We start from the raw sequence: 20,366 nt of genomic DNA on the forward strand, positions 1-20,366 counted from the left end.
TCTTTCAATTCGGGCAATAAAAAAATAATAGGAATCCACCCTATACAATAGAGCTCATAATAGACAAATAACAAAAATTTATATGGGGAAATTATAGGGATGGGCGGATACTTTATAGTTAAAATAACATGAGAATATAAAACAGAAGAAGTAACAACAGAATTTATACACTTTCAAGGGTTTGTATTTGGCAAAAAAATCATCTTTGCTTGAAAGCATGTAAAGAGAGAGAATCCTTCACATCCTTTGGTACACTGTTCCATAATCGTGGTTCGACAGCAGAGATTTTCTACATACTACAGAACAGACCCTGACAGTTGACAGAGTACCAAACTCGGCCACCGTAGGTGTGATGAGGATGAAGGGAAGGATAGGGGACAGTCTTGTGGGAAACGCCATCTTGTGCATATGTACCAAGCTACCAATGATCACTATATTAAAGTGTATTTGGTGCAAGCTTACAATAAATGTGGTCATCAGTATTTCTGCATCAGTTATTGAGGTGCATATCACTACCTCGTATACCCTTCACCATCCTTTGCTCACAGGACATTCTCAGCAGACATCCTGTAAATTCAGGACTAATGTGTCTCCTAAAGTGAGAACTATCTATAGAAGAATATTTCAAAAATTAAAGGGTTTTGAAAAATTCCACGCTGATTACTTACTTTCCAAGTAACTCAGTTTTCTATTGCATAGGGTTAGCGAGGACAATCATGAAATCAGAAATTATACCGAGAATGAAATAAACTTTCATACTCTGTTGAAGGAAGATGCTCCTCATGTGAGATGGAATACCCTGAAAAGATGTTTCTTGACCAAAGACACTACCGGGAAATTCATAGAGATGATATTTAAGTATGATGTATTCATTTACTTATATTTTATGTTGGAAATTTATACTCATCAATCTATTTTATGGGAGTTAAAATAATTATGATGAATTCTCTAACTCATAACTTTACTCAACGGACTGCTCAAATAATTTTTCACTGATTGTTTTCAGACACAATTGTTTGCCTATGGAGTTTTTAGTTGAATCTCTTGAAGAGAATGCCAATGAAAAGGCAACAAGCAAGAAGTCCAAGGAACCAGAACCCACTGCTATTTTGCACTTGATTTCATACTTAGACCTGAGCCCACTTCTATACCCAGGAGGTAAAGCTTAGTCAGTTGAAACAAAAAAATATCTCAAATATACACATTTGGGTGAGGAAAACATTTCATCCCTGAATGCAGAGGCATAGGTCGCAACGTTTGAAGGGGGTGAAGTGGTGGCCTAGCTCTCTTCATGGTACAGGCATCCACCGCCCCACTCCTCCCTTTCTTTACCCACACAGGTTAATAAAAAATAACCATGCTGTATTTTTTTGTTATTTCTGTCCGTTATGAGATAGTACTAAATTTTAAAGGCGTATAAAAAAAATTAAAACTATTGGGAAAAAATCTGGTGAAAGATGCCTAATGAAGTCTACATAATTACTACCATTTCCTTCCTAACCCACCTAAAATCGCTGCACTTTAATCTGGTAATTATGAACAGAGAATATTGAATGCCATGGTGAACTCTTCCTAGGTTTTCCACCAGTTAATCTGCTCCATTTCTCCCCATGTTCAATGGCCAAGCCAGCCATCATCTTTCAGGGGTCTAAAGCAATGGTTGAGCCGGCAATGAATACATGAAGAGACCAAATGTAAGAAAACCCTATAAGAGTTCACTTACGTAATATTCCACCGAAACACAAGATTCTTATTTTGAATGCAGGGTTTAAAATACATATAAGAATAATGGTTAATTCCCTAAAGCTGGTTAAAATTATATCACCTCTCTTTCATCATATATTATTGTTAACCCATAGTTCTTATATTCGACGTGTGTGAGAGAATAAGCCTTGTGTCAGTTCACATAAAAACTGCTCATGATGTATTTCTAAGTTATGTTCATAATCATATATGTAATTGCACCATGCTATCAAAGAATTAAAGTGAAGCAAAATCATTAGAAAAGTCAATCCTTAAGCTTTAAAAAACTTAACCTTTATTTTGCTAACTTTAACTCTGAACTTGCTTGTAATTTCAAAACAGTGGGGAGAATACGTCTGGCAAGTCCAATATCTAATTTTGATGAATCAGAGTACAAAGAGAAGAGTCTTAGAGGAAATAAAGTGTTTGACGTGATCATTGACTCTCCTGAGCCTCCACCTACCATCCCAGAGAAGGGAAAATCAGAGAAATCGAAACCAAAGAAAGCTCAGGCGAAGAATGAGAAACCAGCATTTACTCCTCACGCTTTGTTGGAGGGGCAGCTATTTGTCATTGTGGAAGTAGAATTGCTTCGCCCTCTCATCTTAGAGCCACCACTGTCGCAGATAAAGGAGAAGTATGATTCAGTATTTCCATTTCTGATGAAAGAGTAATTTTATAATGAAAAAATCATTTGCCTTGACCGGGATGGCGGTCAAGGCGAATGATTTTTTCTCTGTGGAATTTTTTATGGTTATAAATTGATTAAATCCTTCCATTTAGGGTGAATCTCTAGATTAATATTTCTGATGGAAGAGTAATTTTTTAATTGCTGATTGAGATTTTCTTTCCCTGATGACAGAACTAACAAGAAATCATCTGTTAACCATTATCTGATCACATCTTATCATATCTCATACCTCAAATAACTAATAAGGATAACTTATACAACACCTTCATTATGTTATTAATATAAGGTTTGAGGAGAACCTATAAGTTGTACTGTCATACATAAGCAGAGCATCATCACCAAATTTGCCAACATACACAGAAGTCTTTCAAAGTGCAGCAATTTAAATTATGTACATATTTATATTAATGTGTGAGACTTGAATGTTAGTGTTTAATACTTAACCATCTGGTGATAAAAAAAATCAATGTAAATTTGAAAGCATGCAGTAGATTATGTCATAAGCAATTTGTCAATTCTAATAGGCCCAGCTTGCCCAATTTAGGTAGGAAAAGTGTATGTTTCCTTAAAAGAGGAAAAAATATGAATTTACCTGGTTTTAAACTGTTTTCTAGTTAGTGATCAGATAGTTATGTAAGACCAAAAAATTAAAAGAGATTGAGCTGTTATATCTATTTTATGACTTGAAAAGTATGGGATAGCCCACCCAAGTTGCTCAGAGTAAGGTTAGATACAATTATAAATTAATGAAATCATTCCATTTAGGATTCAGGTGATGATACCAGAGAGAAGTTTTACCATAAAGAGGATAAGGAGTAAAAAAGACATAAAAGAACAATTCAGAGACGCCATTAAGAATGTGCATGGGCTGATGCAGAGTGAATTTTGTAATTACATGAGACGCTTAGCGGAGACTCCAGACGAAGGCTGTCCAAAACCTTTCCCAACAGGACAAGACTTATTACCATATTTTACTGATTACCTAAAGTCTTCTGGCAGTGATTTACTCATACAAGAGACATTGAAAAAACAAGTAATTAACATTTGTAGGGTCAGACTGAGGGATAAATTGGAAGGAGGAACTATGCTTGATATAATGGTAAATATCAGTTAACAATCAATCCCTCTTCCTCATATATGTACCTATTAAAAAAATGGGGAGCTCGTCAAAATTTGTGGTTCACCACAGTTCGTTTTATCATATTCTATTTTAACTGATTGGCTGAATTTCCTTGGTAGTTTTAATATTTCCATGGTAGAGCGATATGGAAAGCGAGGAAAGGGGAGCAGCGAGTGATTCATCTGCCTTAGAAGAAGAATGAATGGAGTGAAAAGTACAATTTTCAGACTCCATTATAACTCCTTAACCCTTAACCAGTGACGCGCAATTCTTACACTACACTACCAGTGACGTGCGGTCTGGGAGACCGCAATAAATCAAAAATTCATAAGATATTGCTACGCCATTTTTAATGTTTTGTTTAATTTTTCTTTGAATGCTTAACTATTTTAACTTATATTAAAATTTTTACACTCCCAATACGAACCAATTTGTCATAAAAAAATTGTGATTTGAAGCAGGATCAAAAAACTGATGCCAAAAACACTTGAGTTATAATTATTATATTTATGTATCAATATTTCGCCAGATTCAAAAAAGGCCTTAAATGTTAAATTTGGAAGGCTAAGTAGTAAGTAGCCATGAAATTTATCTTGCTTATTCCTTTTCTTGATGCATTCTTAGTAAGTGACGTACAGTCTCACAGACCGCTAATCGAGTTCAATTGCAAATTTACAGAAATTAATAAAAGGAACGTTAAATTTTAAGAGTGGGATGTCCTTGTTATGCAAAAATATGAAGCTAACGAGAATTATAGATAATTTGAAATCTTAATTTTGAAAATATTCATAATTTTAGAAACGCAGCGGTCTCTCAGACCGCACGTCACCGCTTAAGGGTTAATATTAAGGATGAACATGCACTGGTGCAGAGCAAATTTTCATCTTACATGAGAAGGAAACATATCATTGGTTGGGGATCAAGCAGTCAGTGTAAATCTCCCAAAATGTTGTAGGAGCACAGTCTTCAGTAAAATCCCCAAAACATTTTTTATGGCCATGGCGTAGGTTCCAAGCAAAGGAGGGTTGTGGTTTACAGATCCTCATTCATCCCAATCCCTACATAGCAATTTGATCAATTTCCTCAAAAGATGGGATGGAATAATCATCAAGAAAATGACAATACCTGTGGCAGATTGAGTAACCAGACTAGCAAAATGTGATTAACACAAGTGTTGCATTACGGCTTGGCAATTCATAGCGCAAGCCCAGATACAGGGAACTCCTTTTGTCTGTCAGTGACTAGGTCAGGGAAAACCTCCGCAAAACAAGAATAATAACCAGCATGAGAAACAATTGTATCAAAATTTAGAGGTCATATTAAATTATACTAGCATGTGAAAGTGAAAATATACGAAATAACAAGTATTTCGATAATAACCATTAGTAACTAATAATCTCAAGAACGAACCTTAATCAATGCAAAAATTAAGTACAAAAGGCGAGTCTGCCAGCACCAAAAATAAGTTGAGATTCGCCGTCAGTGGTCGAGTGATCCTTCTGCGTCGAAGGCCGGAACAGGACAGAGTGCCGGAGTAGAGGGGGAAAATTTAGCGAATGAGGGGGGGTTACTTCGATGTCCCTGTCAGCCCAAACAGTCCAAATTAAGCACCCCCGTTGACAGGAAAACTCTGGAACACTCCTCGTTGTCCAAGCAGGGGTTGGGGGAACAGTGTGCCATCGTGTTTCCTCTCTTCTATCTTCTGGATGGAGACACAGCCAAGTGGTGTGATCAATGGTTCAGGCAAACCATTGGAAGTCGAGGAGGGGAAAGACATGGTAGGATGAGGTCTTGGAGGGAGAGAGAATTTTGATAGGAGACAGTGGAGTACTTCTCACTCCACACTTCAGTTTTATGCCTCAGCACCAACTTCCCCTGGATTTCCAGATATAGGTATTCCTCCACCACTCTTGCTATATAAGTCTTGATCTCCAGGTATGACAGGTTTGGAGGGCAGAGTTTGGAGACAGAGTTCAGAGAATTAGAGTCTGCGAGCCTTTGAGTCGAAGGCCTTCACACAAAAATCCTTTGTCTGAAAAACCTTAGAGGGAGAAGTTCTGCGGATAAGTTCGGAATATTTTGGAGGAATTGCTGGGGGGTCCAGAAATTTCGAAGGGGGGGGGGGGGGCTCACTAAAAAATGCCACACAAGCAAAAGATAAGGAGGCATTGGATTGATAACAGCATTGTTACAAGATTTCTGAACTCATAATCCTTGACTTTCTTCAAAAATAATCTTCAATCCTCCTGGCTTTTTCACTGTCTCAGTCATTACAACAAAGCTTGAATAATTAATAAGGGCCAATAAAATACAAAATTCTTAAAATATACTTGAATTCTTCCTGAAAAATATTTCTGAAAACTGAACAAGCAGATAAAAGTAAGTATGTACGTAGTTAATTTATGTTCGGTCAAATAAAAGTGAAAACACATATTCAAATTCAAATTGCAAAATAGCAACTCAATGCTAACTCAAAAAGAGGAAACTCCAAATTTCAAAATGTAAATTTACTGCATCTTTCCGGGTGCAAGGTTCAAGCCCTCAGCCAGTCGACAGTTGCAGTGGTGCTTTTGATTCCCACATCTTCTCGTAAATTTTCCTTGATGCAATGGATGATATTCCTGACTTTTTTCCTGATTTCCCCAACCTGCAACAAACCAGGATAGGGAAAGGAATGCTTTCAAATTGTAGCTTACAGTATTAAATTACATCCATTTCAATTACTTTATAGAGAGAATTGCAAGATATCCTCATATTCACCACATCTGAAATGCATCAGACAATAGATTCTCACTTTGAAGGTCAACCCTTTCGCTCCAATCCATCAAAAGAATATGTTAACAGTGATATGATGGCATATTTTGCTTTTGAGGCTTTAGAAGATGAAGACTTTGAGGAGGGGAAAAAATGGCTGCTAGAGGTAAGGTAGCATTGAGACTTGTAATTTATTTCTAACTAAGAGGTGAAAGTGAGAAACTCACGACCATTCAGCATAAATATGTGATGCAAAGCTCTGCAAAAAACAAGCAACTTGTAAGAAGTTTTATGCATTAATGCGATAAGTTATTTACACCAAGGGTGAAATTTACCATAAAAATCATGTACTCAGCCCAGGCCAACTCAGCATGGAGATAATGGAGAAGTATACATGGAAGGAGAGGTATGTAATCGCTGAGTGACAAATTTGACCTTACTCAATGGCAAGAGAAGGCACTTACCATAAAGAAAATACAAGGAGAAAAGTTCAGGGAATTATCATGAAAAAACATTTCATTGTCATTTTTTATCAAATATTACGATCTCAAAATAAATAAATTAAGGTTTATATAATGTAACACTGCTTAGGTGATCAGTACATTGTAAATTCAAGGCCAGCAAGCTGCCTGCACTTGTCCTCAACTGGAGACAAAAATAGCAACTAATGTTACATATGTAGACCCTTGCTATATGATATTGATTTTGGTAGGCTGATCCTAAAGTAAATTCCACTGTGCACAAATATGTTTAATTGGCATTACATATGTATTTCCACATGATGAATCAGTTTATAGAGTATCAGTGCATTTAAATGTTTCTATATTATAAAATGAGCTTTTTAAAGGATTAAGGGGTAGAATGACATGATTAGTGATGAATTGTGCAAGAGGAAACAAAATCAGCAAAATTTGAAATTTTAAAACTTGCACGCAAAAGCAGCTTAGTTGGCAAGCCAGATTCGTGGTAAGTGGAACCCATTGTAAAACGGAAGTTTAATTTATTAGAATTTCCCTCATCCAGAATTCAGCTTAAGAAAAAGATGCCATCAGAAAGGATGTCTGTATTCAGAAACTGATAATGAGGACGTAAACTTCATGAGGGTATTTTTTCTACCACAGTGCTCCCGAAGGAAAACTCCTGGAAAAAAATTTTCCAGGCCTTGTCCTGCGGGCTAGCCAGGTGAGGTTAATGGAGGATAGTCGCCCACCTCATGCTAACTGTTTTACAGAGGCTGCGTCGTTGCGATACCGATTACGAAGCATGGCTGGATCTTGCTCTGTATCACCTTCGTCTTGGGGAAATAGATGAGGCTATGGTATCTGTGGAAAAAGTAATTGCTTTACAGAGAAAACACTTCCTTGGGTAAGTGCATTTTAAATAATAAAAAATTTTGATCAAAAGATCTTTTGATTTGACATATGATAGTGGTTATTGCTTATTTTATGAAGTTAATATCGAAAAAGATCATATAAATTAATGAAAATAAAAACATTTAATGTAAATATAAAATAGCAGCATAAGATAGCCTATACATACATTTAATACTTTTATCTGAAATTAAAATGAGTAAACATTACCATGTATGCATCAGTCTTTATGTCACTCGTACTAGATTTGACATTACTGTAATGAGGGGCATACATATGTATACTAAGTATGGGATATGTAGTACATATGTATAAGTATTGGATTATTTAAGATTAAGTTTTCCATGATGGTGAGCCAGCATATTTCACCAAACATATACGTATCATGTCTCTTACAGACAAGGATTGCTTGTGATAGTTTTCATTCAATTTGTATGTATTGAATGATAAAACACAGTCTTGCCTTACAGTTTTCTTCTTTATGCTATGATACTGACAGAAAAGGAGAACTATCCTGATGCAAAAATGTTTTTCCAGACATTAATTCGTCTTTATGATGACTACCGAGAGGTTTGGGTTGCCTTTAATGCATTCTATATCATAATAGAAGATAAAGTTGGACAAGATGAAAGTAGAAGAAGAGGTAAGCTTTTTTGTTTCACAGGTGTCGCATTTAAACAAGATTACAGGAAAAGTACAGCCTGGATAGACAAAAAAATGACCGGGGAATGATCCGAACTGCTTATGACATGACTCAATGGGACAACAGAGAAAATAGTTTTCATTTTGGGGAGTTAGGTGGCAAGCATGGCACTGGTGGTGAATTGGGGAATGGTTTGCACTTTCAGGAAAACCTTCCACGTAGCAATGCTGGAAGAAACAGAAACATATTTTTGGGTGAATAATTATAGTTTAACCCTTTTGTGCCGGGCTCCTTCACGGAAAGTTGGTTTTGGCTGTATGAAGGATTTGAGCATTTCTTTTTTGCCCTGTATGGAGTTGTTTCTCGGCAAGGAATTGTCCAGGCAGTCGCTTCCTCCACTCAATGACATTGCCTAGTGGGCTGCTGGACCCTTTCCTCGGCAAATGGGCAAATATAATCCTCGACCCTTTTCCCGATGGCAGCCCATGACGGCGTACTTTTGCGGTTAGTTTATTGTTGCTAATGTGATTTTAATTTTTTTAAATTGTTACTATTGCAGCAAATAGCAGTTCATCAATGTATACCTTTCATTTTGCAATGCCTCTAGAACTGTTAAACAAAGTTCTACGGTTATTTTTAGGGTTTTCAGCAAAAGGGCATTATATCATAGACCAACAAATACTTTAAAGGAAATGAAATCTCTCAATGTACCTAGCATACTTCTAGGTATTTACAATTTATGATTTTAACATATTTTAGATCCATGATGCCCAAATCCACACTCTCCTCATTCGCGTCTGCTCTCCACGAGCATTCTGAAAACATGAGAATGAAACATTTCGAAATTTTTTCAAGAATATTTTCCCGAAAAATTTTCATAAAACTACTTGAATCTTACAAATTTGTTGTTGAAATGGCTAAATTATATTTATGAAATAATTTCACTTAGATAAGTATAAATTCGTATTACGCACAAAATAAGAAAGAGAAGATTTTATTACATTACGAGGGCTTTTTTTTATAGGAGTTCAATCGAATATTTCACCAAATTTCACCAAAAATGTACACGTAGAAAGTGGCTAACAGAGTAACGTATATCTTTAGCTGTAAATCATCACAATATCGCTCCGATAAATTTGCTAGTAAGGTTTAAAAATAACAATTAAACATCTAACCTTAGCGTCTCCAAAATTTGTTCTAGGTGATGATGAACTCCGTTAATATGAATGCTAGAGATCCGTTTAAAATTTGGAACCAATCAGTGGAACATCCAGAATGTTATTCTTAGCATCGATTTTCAATAAATTCAACATATACGTTTTTAGTTATTCTAAATTATAAACAAATAAGTGACCATGAGCACCTTCCTTGAGTGGTACATTAAGTGCCGGAATGGGCCGAGATAATCCCCTCACAGACAATGAGAAAGGGTCGGACTTCTCGCGCCGAGGGACCCTAATGGCCCTTGGGACCCACTTGGCATGCTTGACCGCAAAGCCGTGAAAACACGGCCTTCGGCCTTTAGCGTCGAAAAATTAAAACCGTGGAAACACGGCCTTTGTAGGGAAAAGGTTAAAAATGGGGAGAATAATGAAAGGAAAAATTCAGCAATGCTTTAAAACTGTCCAATGATAAAAATATCTGAAGTGAATCAATGACAGCCATCCTTTTCACATTAATTGCCATGGGAAAAAATGGACGTTTTGCTTTCACTGGTAGTGGCTTCTTGGAAGCCCATATTCATTCCCTTGAGTGGCCATCCTTGATGGACTACTACGGCCTAACACCAAGCACAATGAACAGTGGTCAATTACAATGGAAATCAAGGAATGACCACATTGGACATCATTCTGTTGAGTTCTATTGAATAAAATAAAGTAGATTTTACTTTTCCACAGTTATTTTAATACCCAATCAGCTTCAGTAGGTACTTATGTGCCCGAGTACCTTGGAAATGGTATAAGTACGTGCTGAAACCGGTAAATAAAATGGTTGTAGCAAAGTACAAAGTCTATTTTTTCAAGTCTTACTGGAAAAATATGAAAGGTAGCAATCATTAAGGTGGCTTTTTATTTTGTCAGCTCAACAAACAAAACTTAAATATTATTAGAGAATATCAAGAAACCTCCTGTCTGAGCAGACTCATCAACGCTGAGAGATAATGGCAAGGGGAAAATTTGTTTTCAGCTCCCTTACCTTATTAAATGCTCCTTCCACACCATCTGCCTTTTCCTCAACCACTATGTCCAGCACCTGGTTTCTTTTCCTCTCCATCTAACTCACTTTCTCATTTCTTCCCCATAATATTATCTCAAATACCAAGAGGCAGCATGTTTGTACACATATGTACCACCAAAGAAAGTCCTGAGGCTTTAACCAGAACTTGAAATGTCATTTAGAGCAGGGGCACAGCCAGGAATTAAGGCTGGGGGGGGTTTAGGTGCAACTATTACCGGTGTGTGTGGGGGTATGGAATACCCACCAGGATAAGCGGTAGGTGCGAGATTAATACATTGTGGAATTTTAAAGATAAAAGGTTCAAAATGGTGAGTTTTACGGCTTTCTGAGGGATATTTTATTAATCCTTACACTATTCTGTTAGTAATATCAATCCTATTAAGTAGAATGGATTAAACTTAAATATTTCTCTGAGCTCTGGGGGGGGGGGATGGTTTTAACAGCGAGGGGGAGTTTCAAAACAAGAAGTGCTACTTGAGACCTAGCTCGTAAGTTGATAAACTTATGAAAGGCATCGAAGAGTACGGTTATCCTGCAGAATGCAACCCTGCATCACAATTTTGTGTTCATCCACGATTGTGATGAACTGATCTAGCTGGGCATGCGATGCAGCCGGAGCCAAAAAAAATTGCTGTGGGCAGGAAGGAAGGAGGGACAAAACACTCAACAGTTTCCGATTTCACACCGGATTTAATGACACTTTGTTCAGATTATGCCCAAAGTACGAGCTCCTCTATGCCACACCGCTTTGCATCGGCTAACTCAAAAGGTGCCGAATTTGAAATTTCGGGCGCCCTTGAATTTTTCGAATGCTCATTATCTATGAAAGTTTGCAACTCAAATGTGCATGGGAAGAGGACTAACTGTATGTCCAATTTACGAGCGGTAATGAGTGGCTCACCGTATTTCCACTGAAATGAAGCTTACCTATTATATGATGTTGCAAGCATACTGAAGTATGTATCTCCTACTGACGAAAGAACCTTAATTGACGCTCTTAGGCACAGTGCATGAGGAGAACTTAAACGAAGGACAATGATTCCCAGACGGCACAGGAAGTTTTCGTACCTAAATACGAGGGTGGACAATCAAGATACAAAAATCGCGCTTAGGAAGTTACTTAGAAGGTTTTGTTTCTTTATTTCCTTTAATGACGAAAAAAGATGCAAGAGGACTGGCAAATTCATATGCATCGATAAAATTGTATCTCATCGATAAAACTGTATTCGGTCTGGGACTATTTTCTTTCGCGGGTGGTGCCATCGTGCCATATATCCTCCTAGAAAGATCACATGCCTTCACAAGCCGTTGGAGATGACATGGTTAACGTCACGTCTCACCACATTTCAGGGATTTTTGTGGTTAAGTTTGTGAAAAATAGTGTCTGGTAATGGTGAAGTTTCCCTTATTCTTTAATTTCATTCTCTGGGCTTCAGAAACGTGTTTGTGAGATATTTTTGTTAAAAATGCCTTCCGTGTGTGTAATGTCGGGATGTAATGGAAACTCCGGGACATACCAAGTTTTAAGCTTTCCAAAAGATCCTGAGTTGAAGAAGAAGTGCATTTGGGCGATAAGAAGAAAACATTTCACCCCCACGAAAAACTGTGAGGTATGTACTCTTTCTCGCTGTAATTATTTGGATGTAATTTTAAGTTAGAAGTGGCTTCGGGATGTTGATGCATCAACATCCCGAACTATTCAGTACTGAAGTACTATAGTACTATTCAGTACTAAAAATGGTGATTCAAAATATTGTAGCAGCAATTCTTTTGAAAATTCTTGCATTTTAGTTGTCTTTTTTGTATTAATTCATTCGGTAAACGTGTGGTTAAAGGAGAAACTAGGAATAAGCTGCCAAGTTTATAGGATCGAATATTGCTTCTTAGCTTGCCCTATGGTGTATTACACGTCGGCTTTCATCATTTCAAATTATCTTATGCTATAGTTTAAAACAATAAAAATATCAGGCATACAAATATTTACAATATTTACGAGCCTATAGTAATTTGATTTCTCATGCAGAAATACCAAAAATTGGAAATGATTTGACCTAATAAGTTACATGGTATTTTATTATTTATTAATTTTAGGTGTGTGAGATTCACATCGCACCTTGTGATATCAGAAAATAATCTGTGGCCTTGGACGAGAAGACGAGGAGAAAATTCTTGCTGAATTGAAGTTACCCAGATTGGAGGAAGGTACCATTGCTTCACTGTTACCTGTCGCCAAGAAGACAGACATTGTGGCAGAAGTGACATATTTGTGGATGTGGATTTGATTTGCCCAGGTAAAAATATTTGGTCTGTAACTAATCTGGATCTGGTCTGTAACTGGTCTGAAAGGCTAAATTTTGTTCTGTAACTGGTCTGTAACAGAACTGGACTGGTCTGGATTTCAGAGAGGCAAAGGAAAATGGTCTGTAACATAGTCTGGAATTCTGGTCTGTAACTGTGCTGTAATATTCGATGGTGTGTAACTGATCTGGATCAACTGTCTGTAACTGTACTGTAATTTTCGATGGTCTGCATCTAGTCTGGATCTATTCTGTAACTATGCTGAAATATTCTATGAGTTTCAACTGGTCTGGAACTATTCTGGAAGAATTCCAAGTGAGTCAACTGGTCTGGATTCTAATGTAACATGAGATCTGATATTTTATTCGGTCATCTGCAATTGCTCTTAAATTTATTTGGAACAGTGAAATTATTATAAATGTATATCAGGCATTGATACTTAATGGAATTAGGAATCCTGGGCTATGGATTGGTCAATTTTTAATGTCCATTAATTTTTTTTCAAGAAGGGTTACAATTTTATATTTGTTATTTCATAGATGAATTTCACATGGGTTCAAAGGTACCCATGGGTAAGCCATGATTGTGGGCAGTGCACTGCCCACAATCATGGCTTGTGGAGAGTTGCGTTATTTGGATGGCATTAGAAAGGGCTGCATCATAAATTGAGACTAATATCAGAAGTACTTCAGATATTAGTCTCAATTTATGATGCAAAATTTATTTTTATGATTTTTTTAATGATTTAAATTTATGATACAAACTGCAAATTGAATATGCGAGGTAAAAATAAATATTACTTCTAAATGATTGCACAAGCAATGAAGGTTGAAATATCAAATAGGGTTTAGAAAGTAGATAGCAGTCAATAAAATAATTTGCAATGGTTTATTCTAATTCCAATGTATTTACCGATTTCAGGCAAAACTTTTTGCCCGCAACTTCCACTGTAATAAAAATGAACTCCTCCATGGTGGGTAGACATAGGGTAAATGAAGGGTAGTACCCTCCGTGGTGTGTAGTTAACGCTCCATCAACCCAAGCTCTACATTCCAAGGAGCGTAAGGCAAGGGTAGCACTACCATGGAAGAAGGATTCTTCCTCACCAAACATCTACACTTACATGTTGCATACTAACATAGCTATCTTCTTTCAAAAAATTGCATTGAATTTCTGTAGGGAAGGGGTGCAGTTAATGAGCTGATTGTAAGAAAAATTTAATATCTTCCAGCTAGTAGTGCTTACACACTTCATTTGGGCTATGGACGCATAAAATAATATACTCAAGTATCTATTTGCCCCCTCAAATGCAAATGGATCTCAATTCAGAACACCGTGTATAAAATGGTAATAAGGTGAACGCAGTGCATCATTTCAGTAACCCATTAAAATTAAAGCATTTGTTGAAGAGGAAAATATCTGAGAAGTCCCTCAGGTACCTTCGTGAAGGTACACCTCGCACCTATAAGAAGCAGGTGCACCTGCTCCAGAGAAATTTAGTTCAGTAAAAGAATATAGTAACTGCGGTAAATACATATTTTGCGGATTAAAAATTTGAGTTACAATTTTTTCCCATTTTATAACGTACTTATAACGTATTAAAAATCGTATTTTGAAACTTGCGCCAAAACAACCGGCAGCCATCTTCTATACCACGTGACCTAACAGCCACTGGAATGTTTACACTCGTAGATACAGTAGTTTCCGACTTTGTGAATTAATCTGTGCCTAAAACCGTATTTTACAAGTAACTGTATGTTTAAGAACGTGTGGACGAGGAAAATATAACGTTATTCAAAGTGATAACTTCCAAAAAGGAATAAAAAAAATACTGTTTTATGCCAATTGCATACTACCACAATGAAATCAACGCCGGATAAAGTTTTTATTTACCGGGTTTGCGGAAAAAGTGGCTCCTTGCAGCACGTAGAGATTTAAAGAAGATGCCTCGGTCAATATCAACCCATCTCTGCTGCGCTTACTTTTTTAATGTAAGTACATGGAATATATTTTTACAATCGATAGTAAATCAACGAACTTGAGTATCAACAATTTTTAGGACTAATGCAATTAATGAACTACTTCTTTCAACCCAATAGTTATATAAGATTATTTATTACTACGTTCTCACTGTGGTTACAATTTAGGTTGATCTTTGGCTTAACTTGTATATTAAAAATACTATGCATTCAGATCGATTAAGTTGAAATATTTCAAATTACTGTTCTCGCGTTAGAAACCACATTGTCAGCTGTTTTTCATGGCATAAAAGCATTAGTCTCACTATAAATTCATTCGTGCATGAAGGGTTTTTCTTGAAATTGAATAACCATATTAGAGAATATGTGGAACAATTTTAAGTTACCTTAAGTACTTATTACTTAGCTGGTTATTAAATGTTACAATTCTCATTTTCCAGGATTGATGGCGATGGACACTAGACGTTTTCTCTACTACGATACATGTTAACTGTGTTACTAGTGCTAGAGAATGTTTTGAGTAGTACATCAATAAATGTTAAATTGCCTGTATAGATTTATTTTATTGCATAGAAAATCATCCACCTCCATACGAATCCAAAATTTCCTGTTGCAGGGGATATGTTATTGATGGTTTGTCAAAAGTCATATGCTAACATGTTTTATCAACTTAGAACTTAAATGGCAATTCACAGCTGAAATGCAGTTGCCATGTGTGAGCACAATGAATATCTTACGATCGGGTTGACATTTGTTAAATTCTGAATTCCATTTGCACTCATACTGATATAATCTGGAGATATATCAACTCTGAGCTTTTTATTGTAATAAGAATACTTAACTTTCTTGCCCCTTACAGCTGAAGACATCCATAGAGATGTATCATCGCTTTTCAAAATTTACAATGTATTAAATTGATTATGTAAGAATGCCATTGTAACAATTGAAGATTACTGCTATCCAGTATGCCTTTATCTCCGTCATATTTGGCTGTTTGGGAAATGCTCTCAGTAGGCTTCTCAGATAAATTTGTTTAGGCTGTTCCCTTTTCCTTACTAGCTGAACTGAACCAGTCAGATCAATGAGATTGACTGATCTTATAGTTATCCTGAGTCTCAGGTTAAGTAGTATAAACCAACTAGTCACTAGAACAGATTAGTTCCAGACCACATAGTCTCCCTGATAACAGCCCAGTTCCAGAGCAGTACAGACCAGTTACAGACCAAGCTATTCCTGGAGGGCAAGTCTGTAACTCTGTTCTCTCCCGAAAATGGGAGAAAGGAGATTCGTGAAGCGCCTGCGCGAGAGTTGTCGCCCGCCCCAAGTCTCTAGGGCGCCCCGCCGGAGAAAGGAGACTATTTGTCGCCTGGGAGAGTACTAGTCTCTCGACCCAAGTCCGTAAGCCCCCTCAAGCGCCTTTGGCGCCCCAGACGGGCGCTTCAGTTACGTCCCCCTCAAGAGCCCGACGTATCTCTTTCTCCCATGGAGAAAGTGCGTATCTCGACAGTGTTTTGTTGTATTTTCTCAATATGGCGCGTTTTCTTTCAAACCATAGAATATTATTGCTCGTATATGAGGTGCATTTAAGAGAAGTGGGGCAATTAACACCAGTGAGAAATTGTTGCGGGATATTAATAAACCGTTTGAGGCGAGGGAGGAAGATTTCCGGCCGCATTAGCGGAGAAGGTTGTCCTATCCGTCCTTCGATGGTCCGATTCTCTTCCTGCTGAAAATCCATCACCCTCAATAGCAGACAAAAACACCGCAATCCTATGAAATAACAATTATCTGTAGCTCTGAATTCTTTTCGTGTAAGTAGCGGGGTTTAGAAAGCTAATGCTAATTCAGAGAGCGCAAGAAAAGCACTTTAAATAATGGAAAATAACTTCTAAACAGTTACCTATGAAAAGCAACAGATAGTTAATGAAACACAAGACATGCCCTTATTGTTAAAAGAACTTATTCCACGACAATGTAATAGAGTTTCACCATTTCATTGGTTTCACGAATACGACTGCTCAGCATAACCGTGTGCACACAACATGAGATCGCGAATCGGTTCCGCTGTCAACACATACAGAAGCTATAAATGTACTTCGATAATAAATGAATATCCACAAACTAAGTACTAGCACACACCGTAAATATAAAGTGAGACATAGGAAAATAAAATATAAAAAAACTGGAAATCACTTCCACTCTTTTATTCATCACGAACAACTTACAATCACTAAGCTCGTTATGATAAAAACAACTATTAATTCACTGATTTAAAGCCAGAAATTAGCCCACGAAAGAGGCACAGGTGACTTTTCTGACTATTATTCGTTAATATACTAGAAAAAGAAACTTCACACACAGCTTTGATCTTGATAGCTTGATCGTGAAATGTCAATGTACCTATACGATGAACAACGGAGGTGAACACGCCACTGACAATGTTTACATTGCTGTCAGACATTAATCGATATGGTAATAACACTGCTTACAATTCAATCACGATGGAGCACTGATAATTACAACTCTTAGCCGATATTTTTGTACATTGCAACCACTGGCACTGTGATTATCAGCAGAAGATTCACGGGAGTTGTCACATTGACAATAACACAATTTTGGCACAAAAGATGTTTGCACAAATCTGCAAGCAGCGAGCAAAAGCTGTATTCACATTAGAAATATACTCTTAATTTTCAACTTTGGTGAGGTTGTAATTGATACGAAATGAAGAATTTACATGGTGACAAGCAAAATATACCGGCACTTGGATTTAGCCTAGCAGCCGCTTGCAAGCGAGGAATCACTGCGCGCGGTCAAAAAAGTAGTCCCGACTTTAGTAAGGCATAATGAGGTTATTATGCATTTAATTTAGAAAATATTTGCATGGATGAGTTTGACATAAAATTAAAAACATTTTTAAATTGCACACGGTTAATTTTTCGATAAATCAAGCTCCAATATCAGATTCGCCTTAGAAATTTTTCATACTACCCATCGGAGCGAGTTTTCTCCCATCCGAACGGGAGAAACAGTTCTCTCTACCGAGTTACGGACTTGGGTGGGGAGACAATTTTGGGCGACAACTCTCTCTCCCAAACGAGGCGCCCCAAGTTACCGACTTGCCCTCCTGGGTCCAGACCAGTTTACCCACCCGTTGTCCAGACCAGTTGCAGACCAAACTGGTCTGGAGCAATGTTTCAATTTCTTCCCAGTTCCAGACCAGCTACAGACCTTTAGTTCCACCCCCGTTCCAGACCTGTTCCAGCTCAGTTACAGACCAAATATTTTTACCTGGGTGTGCAAGTTGGTGCAGTGATAGTGGACGTTTATCGGAGAAAGTATTGACGATAGTTTGTATGTATCGACCAGTCCTCTTTAAAATAATTTTCTATTCGAAAGAGAATAAGAGTAATTGTTTCGCTAAATTAGATGTGGGATAGAAGAGAAAATTGGAAATATTATTGTGGTTGACAATAGAAAATACATAATATATGTATTGTATTTCTGTGGGTTTTTTCTTTCCTGCCTCTTTAAAATTTCTTGCGGTGGTGACTTCATGCAAAGTAAGTAAAAAATCAGAGGTGTGATCTAAGAGATAACATGTTTTATTTTACGAGTGTTTATGCTGGTGATTTGGCAGGACTTTCATATTTTTAATAGGTTGATACATTTACTGCAGTGACCTAGAGACTTTTACTCATCCCAAATAATTTTTCAAATACTTTAGCGCCTGATATGGGTAAGTTTTAGTAGCTGAGACTGAACTATACGTTAATTTTTGCTTGCATTTTGATGAATTCGATCATACTAATAGCAGATGTGTCAGCAATCCTGTTTCATCGGCAATTTTTATTTAAAAATTTTATTTCGTCAGGCTTTAGGGTAAGCTTTTTAATGCTCGTGGGCTATGTGATGTCTTATTTAGTGTCAAAATTAATAAGAATTTACTCTCATTAACATCTCAAGGTTTCCATGTAAGTACGAGCCACTTAAGAATTCTGGATGCTGGGGATGCGTGAATTAGCCGTGAGAATCTCATTTTTCGCAGAGTTATTTAAGTGGCCGAGTAAGTTTTGTAAGTTCTCAATGGGTAAATAATACTATATCATGAATTCTAATTACCATGAAAAACTCACAACCGACAAAAACTTTGTCGGTCGTGAGTCTTTCATGGTAATTAGAATTCATGATATGGTGTTATTTACCTATTGAGAACTTACAATAGGGTTGTTCACCATATTTTTTTTATTTAAGAAATCGAAAGATCGTGCTTCAGAAGGAGCAATGACAATAATATTATGCTATTTTCTTAATTGTACATGTTTAGAGAAGGCTTTAAACAGTGACAAATTTTACGTTACGCCAAAAAGCCCTACTTCCATCTTGAATTGATGTGTGACGTCACAAGCCTGTAGATGCCCTACTGCAGTGTTGTTTAAGTGGCTCAGCAGGGTTATTCCACTTTTTTTCAAGATCTCCAGCGTCTGCCGCCAGATCAATGTTTAAAGAAAATCCAAATTTATCCTTTCATAAGAGTAATAATAAGCAAAATTACCCTTACTTGTACATATTTATTGCTCATCATATCATAAATAGCACTACAACGTACACATTTCACGAGTTGTCTTTTTGATACGAATTATTCGAATATATTCCGAATCAACTGATTCAATGAAAAACTTGACTCACAATAAATATAAAACACTAATAAAACATGATAATCGGTTTTCCAATCACTATGCACACGATATAAGAATTTGCACTCCTTGAAGTTCGAAAGATTCTCCACACCTCACTTCTCACTAACGACTTAGAATCAGTTTACGTTATTTCACATTGACATTTCGAGGACAATGAAATGAATAGGCTGAAACAAATAGCTAAACCGGTTATTGTAACATCAAAAAACTTCGAATTTCACTATTACTCTTACCCGTACTCTTACCGTAACCCAAATATGACCAAAACAAAAACAAACAACAGCGCAACGAAATTCGTGAAATGTAAACACTCGTGAATGCTCAAAATGAATAGGTAATAAAATCAAACGGAACTTAGAAGCGAACAAACGATTGAAAATTAATATGCGTTCGATGTATCCCTAAAGCACAACTAGCTCAAATATGAAAAATATCCCCTAGGCAATAGTTAGATACCTTAGATCGAAATGTATAGGGTTGATTGAACTAGCATGGAAGAAATAAATAATTTCGTCGAAGCAGTTACATTCACAACTCACTTCACTCTTTACTTCATCGTCTATATGCAATCATTCACTTAGGGGTACATTAAGGGCACAAATTGTGTTCACTTGCACTAGAAGCACAATGAAAGTTCACTGCACGTAGTTTCCTAGCAAATGCAGCAATACAAAACTTTCAATTCCTGTCAACGCTACATACATTGCCTGCCTAACTTGAAGAATGGATTTCATGTCGCCTTGATCCATCCGGAAGCTTCATGCACAACATAGGCCATTTCAAAATAAGGAATAACCTTGGCAAATGTCCAGTCGGCATGCAGAGTACTC

General features: G+C 36.9%; 1 protein-coding gene and 1 long non-coding RNA gene across 4 annotated transcripts in view; both read left to right on the forward strand.

Moving 5' to 3' along the window:
- LOC124157102 (cilia- and flagella-associated protein 70-like) overlaps window positions 1-20,366 on the forward strand; it is a 50,715-nt gene that overhangs the window by 16,379 nt on the left and 13,970 nt on the right. For all 3 annotated transcript variants that reach the window (XM_046531594.1, XM_046531595.1, XM_046531596.1), the window contains 7 exons: window positions 700-858; window positions 1,007-1,158; window positions 2,086-2,380; window positions 3,200-3,533; window positions 6,286-6,474; window positions 7,540-7,673; window positions 8,149-8,321. In XM_046531594.1, coding sequence (XP_046387550.1) covers window positions 700-858; window positions 1,007-1,158; window positions 2,086-2,380; window positions 3,200-3,533; window positions 6,286-6,474; window positions 7,540-7,673; window positions 8,149-8,321 — 1,436 coding nt within the window. The remainder of the gene's footprint in view (window positions 1-699; window positions 859-1,006; window positions 1,159-2,085; window positions 2,381-3,199; window positions 3,534-6,285; window positions 6,475-7,539; window positions 7,674-8,148; window positions 8,322-20,366) is intronic.
- Window positions 14,809-15,388, forward strand: LOC124157104. The gene is made up of 2 exons (XR_006864538.1): window positions 14,809-14,848; window positions 15,277-15,388. It is a non-coding gene; the product is annotated as an uncharacterized LOC124157104 (long non-coding RNA).

This window comes from Ischnura elegans, chromosome 4 (genome assembly GCF_921293095.1).
Source record: "Ischnura elegans chromosome 4, ioIscEleg1.1, whole genome shotgun sequence".
Classification (NCBI taxonomy): Eukaryota; Metazoa; Arthropoda; class Insecta; order Odonata; family Coenagrionidae; genus Ischnura; species Ischnura elegans.